The following is an 8806-nucleotide window of genomic DNA, read 5'->3' as shown; positions in this document are numbered from 1 at the left end:
ACTTTACTCCAACACTACCCTCTTTAATGTGTTTAGCAACCCTTAAATTATAATTCAGGCAAGAGTATATCAACTGTAGAACTTACGCAATTCTCCTTGTTGAATTAAATAAATTAACTATTATTGTCATTCACAGCCTATGTACTTTTAAATTAGATTTTCTCATCTTTGACAATATGTAATATAATTACAACAAGTAGACCTTCTCTAATGAAAATATCTTAGGCCTACAATGCCGTTTATGTAGATTTCTTTGACTCAAACCTCTCATATGCCAAGAAGAAAAAGGACATTAGCCCTATATTATCTACATTTTGAAGCTCAAACTAAGATGATATAAACTAAACCTGTTAAAATGTGTTATAAACACATTCCTTAACTCATATTTGATGATTAAATTATTATATGGGTTAATTATATTCAGTAAATGAGTTGTTTTTTTTTGGTAAGGATCAGTAAATGAGTTGTTTATAATGGCAAAACCCAAAAAAATGGGTGTTAAATGGGCTTATAGTTTACCCAAATATAATCCGCCTTTATGACTTTCTTTTTCGGTGAGAAAATAGTGGATTCATCAGACTTTTCCAAGTTCAAAGAAGTCTTGGCAGGCTTGCAAGATGGGCCCAAACTTCACCATTATTAAAAATATCAGGAGGACTTGCAAAGATAAACTACTAATGCCATTTTGCTCTAGACATATTGAATTTGAGTGCAGATAAACTACTAATGCCATTTTGCTCTAGACATATTGAATTTGAGTGCGCAACTAATTCATTTAATAAACTCAAACTACCGGAAACCCAATAGACAAGTATAAACAAAGGGATACACATTATTAGGTGAAAGGAGGCACGGCGAATTGAATCAAGAGAAGAGCAATGCTAGAACTCACTATAATTGTTTGACAAAGTTGATTTACTAATTGATCTGCAGACTATTATTGGTTTTTGAATTTGGCCCATTTGTTTAAAATGCCACTCACAATCTTGACATGAAATAGACCAAAATTTTGAACCGGTTTAATAAATCTAGCATTGCCCGTACTTTTGATACCATATGGAAAATCCAGGCGAAATCATTTCTTCTAAAGACTCAAGTTATCCAGAGAAATGCGATACCTTCACCGGTCAAAAGCTACACCAGGTAATACCCCAATACATGTGGAGGTCGGAACTTTAGCAAATGCATGATGTTAATACAACCAATCCTGGACCGGCACGACTGGCGTGTTTGACCTTTCTTCGAATTATATTTAAATGTCTTAATCATATGCATTGCAATTTAGCTTATCCAAAAACAAAATTATGATTTGAATTCTACCTTCTGAGTTAGTTTGACCAGAAACCCGAAACGTAATGCCCAAGCAAAACGACTCCATTACACACCCTTTAAATTGAGCTCACAAAAGCACAAAGCCGTATTATCACGCTCTTGAGAGACATGGATGGAGTGAAGTTGCATGGATTTTGGGCGAGTCCATACAGCAGCAGAGTCATATGGGCATTGAAGCTCAAGGGCATACCATTTGATTACATTGAGGAAGACCTCTCCAACAAAAGCGCCTTGCTTTTGCAATACAACCCGGTTCACAAGAAGATTCCTGTGCTCGTCCATGGCTCGCGACCTGTTTGCGAGTCCACGGTCATTGTCGAGTACCTCGAGGAAACGTGGCCGCAATACCCGCTGGTGCCCAGCGATCCTCACGAGCGAGCCGTGGTGCGTTTCTGGGTCAAATTCATCGATGAAAAGGTTTGCTAATCTAATGTTATTCTTCTTTGGTAATTCATCTTTTGTAAAGTCAATCATTCAATGCATAGATTCCATTTGTTTCAATACCCAACTCAAAATTGGGGCGAGACAAACATAAGGCCGACTTGTGTTGCATCTCGTTTATGTTTCCGGTGCTCGTGCTGCAGAGTCTTAATGTTTGGACCGTGTATCGGAGCGTTGGCGAAGAGCAAGAGAAGGCCGTGAGAGACAGCGTGGAGATGCTGTCGATCCTAGAGCAACATGGTCCGAACAGGGGAAAGAAATTCTTTGGAGGAGACGACATCAACATTGTGGACATTGCATTTGGTGCGGTGGCACATTGGGTGGGAACCATAGAAGAGGTATCGGGACGCAAGTTGTTCGACGCCGGGAAGTTCCCTCGCTTGAACGCTTGGATGGCCAACTTCGAGAGCTCGCCCATGATCGCCGAGAACTTGCCTGATCAAGAGAAGTTGCGTGAGATTTTCGCCCGCCTAAGAGAGAAAAGGTTGTCATCATCCACATACAAGTGATGCGCGGCCTTCGCGTCTTTATTAGTATGATTGATGTTATAATCGTGGGTACTAAATAAAAGTACTGATAATAAGAATTGAAGTGCAGTACGTACTTTGGTCGGAAGCTTCAAGATGAAGCTTACTAATTAGTATATGCAATAAAGTTAAATGAATTTCTAGCCCTTGGAATATTGTCTCCTGAGGCGTGTATTGTCTTTGTTTCATAACGTCATAAATCTAAAATTCTACGTGGTCATGCAAATATGACACTAAACGGGGAGAATCAATGCGTCAATATTTCGTGCTACTTTCCTCATCTAAGTTTATCAACGCCTTCATGAATTCTATTTTATTTTTTTCTTCTCATTTTATCTGATAAATATTGTTTCAGATTGTAAAATGGGATTAATAGAGTTGTTGGAAATTATGATCCATTTTATCTAAAATTATCAAGAAACTATTAACTTAATGGAGAAGGAACAAGTCGGCAATAGTGAATGTGAAATGCAAGAAAAGGCAAGTCAAGTCAAAAGTGAAGACTCTCGTATGTTGGAGAAGTTTCTGGTACTACTTGGGCAGCAAGAGAAACTGGAATAAAAGTTAACAATAGTGGCTGAAGAAGAAACTTGAACCTGGGCAGCAAGAAGTCAAGCAAATAAGAAGTAAACTAAAGTCAACAAAAGTGGTGGGCAGGTGCAGAGAATAGAAAAATGGAGAATAAAGAAGAAGCAACAAGAAGATATGAAAGAAAGAATAAAAGGAAAGCAAAGTCCAACTTGGACTTTGACTAGCTGCACAAGCAGGAGATAAAGAAGCAAACTGAAATTTTATATTATTTTCTGTACTCTTAAGTCTCCACCTTCGGTGGGGTGAACCCTCCACCGTGAGAGGTCTTAGACCTCCACCCGGTGGGTGGGTTGAGCATGAACGCCTCCATTAAATTAGTTTGTTCAACTAATGAAATTATTTTCTCATATCTCATGTTCTATATCCTTCAATTATTTTTGTCCATCATCTACAAACTATACCACACACTTACACACATCACTAAGTAAAAACTATCATCAATACTAAAATCATGCTTCCACACGCACACATCCAAATTTTTAACAAGAGTATTCTCATAGGTTTCTTTGTGACCAGCGTAAAGCCAAATATTGTATTTACAAAAAATAATGGATGTACCAGAATTGTTATTGAATCTCGTTCAATGGTGACAATATCATTAAGTGACGAACTTGGAGGAAAGAGAAGATATTTTAAAAAAGAGTAAATGAAAAGTTCTACAAGCCAAAAGTTTTCTAATTGTGAACAAGCTTGTGCGGTATTTGGTGAGCTAGAATACTTGAATAGCCTCTCTTTAATAGATCATTTTTAAGGACAATATGACAAATCACATTCTCATAATTGATTGTATCTCATGCAAGCTATCCAATGTCTTAAAAGGGATATACAGATCACTTTGGCATGGTAATTAATTTTGGCTTATAACTATAATTTTATTTTAACGGATTAAGTTTTTTTTTTTTTGGTATATTTAACATTGGGATATAAAAGATGATTTGACATGCATTTCCATATACACCAAACTCTCTCTTTCCTCAGTGAAAGAGTCCTTGATTTAAATAACTGAAACGCAGTCGCCTTTCGCAAGAAGCGCACGCCGTTTTGCTGTGCTGACATGGAATCACAGTAAAATTTTAGGTTAGACTAGGGATCCGGCCATTTTGCGTGAAGTGAAAACGAATTTATGCCTCTTTCGTTGAGAGAGCTCTAAAAATGCAAGTCTTGTCTATGTCTTCTTGAATGTTTGAGTTTATTATTTATTACTACGAGACTTAATATCCATCCTTTGACATTAGCGTTCTGGAACTTGAAAAGTAAAAGCATGGACCCGTTCAAGTGTATCTCCTAGATAGATTTTCCAACATTTTCAACTAATGTAAATCACGGATTCCATGTCAGTTCCCGCATGACCAAATGGTCGATGTTCATTTTAAATCATTACTTGATTCGTTGAATAAATTCTACTTTGTTGTTGAAGATTGTTATCATGGATGCTTCTCATTTACGTCTTGGAGGACCATGATTGCATGATTGGAGGGCAATCTCTAATATCTTCGAAAACACCTATCCATTTGTCAAATGTCTGGTCAAGATCACTTCGAGCCTTTGCAAGATAGAGAGAGTTTATAAACCTACTCAAGCAATAAATAAATACAAAAGCAATCTTCTCTCAAAGTCTCACTTTCCTAAAGCAATGGTGGATTCTTGCAATGCTTATACTCTTGTTATGGTGGAAGAAAATAGAGCAAAAGAGGAGACCCCATCTATTTCTCAGCCTTTACTTAATGAGTTTCATGCATTGCATTAATTTTGTGTCCATATTCCAACCAAGGCGACTTATCGAATGAATCCTAAGAATCCAATATCCAAGAGGAAGATCAAATCGAGAGCCTCTGGTCCATTTCGAGTCTTGAAGGGAAATGGTGAAGAATGATCTCAAGAAGAGTATTTTGAGAATTGCTTGGGGATAAGTTCAACTCTGCCCATAGTATTTTAAGAGTCATTTTCTTCTGTATTTTGATGAGGATTTCGAGCTCTAATCTGGTTTCACACTATATGTTTGCAAACTTTCTATGTATCTAGTTAGTTTCTAATGGGGAAAAGAATATTACAAATGTCATAACTTTCATATGTTACTCACTTAAATGCCGTAACTCTTTTTTCCTAATCATTTGAATATCATAACTTAATATGACACTCACTTGAGGGTCATAATTTTTCTTCGATCGCTGAAGTGTTATGTAACTTTTCAATTAATAACTTTCTTGACAAAAGTGAGATGTCACATCGAATTTCCGACACTTGGATGAACATTTTAAAAAGTTGTGGCACTCAAATGATCAATTAAAATTATGGTACTTAAATTAACATTCTTTTATAAGTTATAGCACTCAAAAAATTAGGAAAAAGTTAAGGTTATGAAGTGAGTTTCTTGTGAAAGTTATGACACTTGGGGTTGTTATCTTTTCTAATACATCAAATATTCATGCTATTTGAAGTTTTCTAAAACAAGTTGTGCTTAGTAAGCGCCGCTCAATTTACCCAAGAATGATATTTTTGTGTCTTTCCATGAGTATGATCCTATGCATAATATTTTGTTTCTAGAGTCATCTTGAGTCAAAAGTCTTACTTCTTGTTTGAGTTTTGTCTGCGGATTGTTATTGTGTTAGAAAATACAAGAAAATTAAGTTGTACAAAAATTTGTGTACACTTGGAGGGTTGTTCCAAGTTGAGTCTATTTAAATTCATATAAGGTTTCTACGAGGGTTATAGTGCTTTCACTAACGAATTTCATAATTTAACTCCTGGATCATAATTTCATCTGAATTCACCATATCTTTGATGGATACCATTGAATAGTGAGTTACACGTACCATAATATTGTTCAAATTCGCTTAGCACATGAAATGATAAGTTGCGAAGTCGGTCAAGAAAGTAAGTCAAGCTTCCCCAAGTTGAGTTTTACTAAGTCGAGTTCAATCATAATCGAGTCAATATCTCGCGATTTTGGACCGGGCCTCAATAAACAATCGGCTTGATTCTAACCATGGTACGATGTCACACTGTAAAATTGCAGACCAATGATTCATGTGCTAATAGGCACGTGGTAAAAATGGGTACTAGCACATTATTGCTCTTCATGGCCTTTGGGAAAAAGTAAATAGATTAAAACTCTCTCCTACACTTTCACCAATATTTTTTTCCTTAATAGCCTAAAAAATTCCAAGGAATCTAAAGAAATTGGGGCTTCTTTTTATTATATATATAAAAATTTTGGTCGTGCAATATTCTTAATTATGAAGCAACTCTCAAAGAGAGATACATTTTCTTATGTCCTTTTAGTAAAAATGGTCAACAATGTAATATCTTGAACCAAGCTGAGGAATGCAAGAAAAGTATATAAAAAAAAAAATCCTAAACTTATTACGTTTGAATAAAACATGAGCGATTAGATATTGACCACGCTAGAGGCTTCCATGTCGTTAATCGTTTTATGCATGTCACATTCAATGAACTTGTCTAGTACAAGTATCCGTGTTCTAACTCGAGCATCACAATATACAATGACTTGTAACTCATCATTCGCTTAAATATCCAATACTTGATGGTGAAGTTAAGAATACACCAATCTCAACAAGATCATTAATATCCACTTAGTAATCCATCAATCAGGAACATTTTAAAGATTTGGTTTGATTGTAAACCAATCACACATATTTTTAATGTCTCAAAAATAGATTGGGTCACAACTGATTTTATGGAATCATTATATATATATATATATATATATGTATGTATGTATGTATGTATGTATGTATGTATGTATGTATGTATGTATGTATGTATGTAATAATTGGATAAATGAATGAAAATGTCGTTGCCATTAATTAAATAATAAGATTGATAGTATAACTGAAATCTTTAACATGTAACTATTACACAATAACTTTAGGGCATACATCCAATAATCTCCCACTTGTACTAAAGCTAACTTGTTTGGTACCTCAAATCCATTTTGTCAATGTGTCTTTCAAAAAAAGATTGAGGCGTGGCCTTGGTAAAGGGATCTACCACATTTTCCATTGAGGTAATTTTTTACAAGGTGATATCACCTCTCCCAATAATTTCTCCGATGAGATGGAAATGTCTTTTAATGTGCTTGGATTTCTGGTGAGACCTTAGTTCCTTAGCTTGAGCTATGCCCCATTATTGTTACAAAACAATAAAATTGGTTGTTTAGTTGAAGGAATGACTCCAAGTTTAGAAATGAACTTCTTCATCCAAACAACTTCTTTTGCTACTTCAGAAGTGGCTACGTACTTTGTTTCAATGGTAGAATTAGCAATTATGTTCTTTTTGAAACTTTTCCAACTAACTGTGCCACCATTGAACGTAAAGACAAACCCAAATGTAGACTTATAATTATTAGGATCCAATTGAAAATCGAAATCGGTATAAGCTACAATTTTAAACTCTCATTCTACATATATCAATAATAAATTTTTAGTCATTTGCAAGTACTTAAGAATATTCTTGACTACTATCTAGTGCTCTTCCCCTGGATCATACTGACATATGCTAGTAATGCTTACAACATGCATAATATCATGTCCCGTACATAGCATAACATATATTATGCTTCTAACAGTAGATGCTTAAGGTACCTTCATCATCCTTTGCCATCCGCTCTCTTTCTTCAGGAGTGTTGGGACACATCTCCTAAGAAAGAAGAATTCCATGCCTAAAAGGAAATAATTCTCTATTAGAACATTGCATGTCAAAATGTGTTAACATTTTATCTATATATGTAGACGGTGAGAGACCAATCAATCGTCTCGATCTATCTCTATAAATATGGGTACCTAAAATATAGGTTACCTCTCCTAAATCTTTCATGAAGAATTTTTGTGACAAGAATAGCTTTATCGATGATATCATCGGTACATCATCCTCAATCAAAAGTATATCATCGACTCACCAAACTAGAAACACAATGGCACTCCCACTGATCTTAGATACATAAGGTTCATCCTGGTTTTTTATGAAGCCAAACGATTTGATTACATCATCAAAATGGATGTTCTAACTTGAGAAAGCTTATTTGAGTCCATAAATGGATCTCTTAAGCCTACACACCTTTTGACTTTCACTATTGGATTCAAAACCCCATGGTTGTTCCATATAGATATCCTCCTTGAGAAAGTCATTTAGAAAATCCGTTTTGACATCCATCTGCAATATCTCATAATCAAGGTGTGCAGCTGTAACTAACATAATCTGAATGGATTTTAATATGGCTACACATGAGAGTTTCATCATAATTGATTCATTCTTTTTGACGGTATCCTTTTGTCACTAGCTGTTCTTTGTAAGTTTTAACTTGACCATTGGCGTTCATTTTCCTCTTGAAGATCCATTTATAGCCAATTAGTATGATACCATCAAGCAAGTCAATTAATGTCCAAACATTGTTGGAATACATTGAATCCATTTTGGATTTCTTGGCTTTTAGCCATTTACTAGAATGGACGTCCGATATTGCCTCCTCATAGGTGTTAGATCACCGGGTTGATCACTATCATTCACAATGAATAGTAGTTCTATTTGTTCAACCAAGTGTCTATAATGAGCAAGTGGATGTGACTCTCTTGCATTAGGAGGTTGTGTTTTAGAAGCTCTCACTAAATTAGAGATCGATATCTAAACTTGGTTACTTGGAACTTCATTATTTTTTTTCTTGTAAGACTATTTTCCGTCCAGCACTACCTTCCTAGACGAACTGACTTTTATGTCATCGTCACATCGCTTATCATAAGGGATGTGCTCCTCTTGGGTCTTACTCTCAAGAAGGAATTTTGTATCTTTTCATCAAGCATATATATGATTTTCTTGAATTTAGAATAATTCTCAAATTCCTCGTCCGGTTAATGAAATTGGGTCCAGTCAAACAAATTTTGTCAAGTATAGAAGTAAGT

General features: G+C 35.4%; 1 protein-coding gene across 1 annotated transcript; it reads left to right on the top strand.

The window, feature by feature from the left end:
* Positions 1 to 1411: 1411 nt before the first annotated feature.
* LOC104414195 (glutathione transferase GST 23) lies at positions 1412 to 2571 on the top strand. The gene is made up of 2 exons (XM_010025234.3): positions 1412 to 1749; positions 1917 to 2571. Exons 1-2 carry the CDS (start codon positions 1441 to 1443, stop codon positions 2280 to 2282), a joined length of 675 nt encoding a protein of 224 aa, XP_010023536.2. The 5' UTR covers positions 1412 to 1440; the 3' UTR covers positions 2283 to 2571.
* Positions 2572 to 8806: the final 6235 nt, after the last annotated feature.

The sequence above is a fragment of the Eucalyptus grandis genome, chromosome 11, assembly GCF_016545825.1.
Source record: "Eucalyptus grandis isolate ANBG69807.140 chromosome 11, ASM1654582v1, whole genome shotgun sequence".
Lineage (NCBI taxonomy): Eukaryota > Viridiplantae > Streptophyta > Magnoliopsida > Myrtales > Myrtaceae > Eucalyptus > Eucalyptus grandis.
The sequence above is the reverse complement of the archived record's forward strand: the minus strand, read 5'-3'. Positions and strand labels throughout refer to the sequence as shown.

Bases quoted from the DNA above. Each gene is read 5' to 3' on its own strand.
- LOC104414195 (XM_010025234.3), top strand. From the start codon at position 1,441: ATGGATGGAGTGAAGTTGCATGGATTTTGGGCGAGTCCATACAGCAGC. The intron at 1,750-1,916 runs GTTTGCTAATCT...CTCGTGCTGCAG, and splicing joins TCAAATTCATCGATGAAAAG to AGTCTTAATGTTTGGACCGT.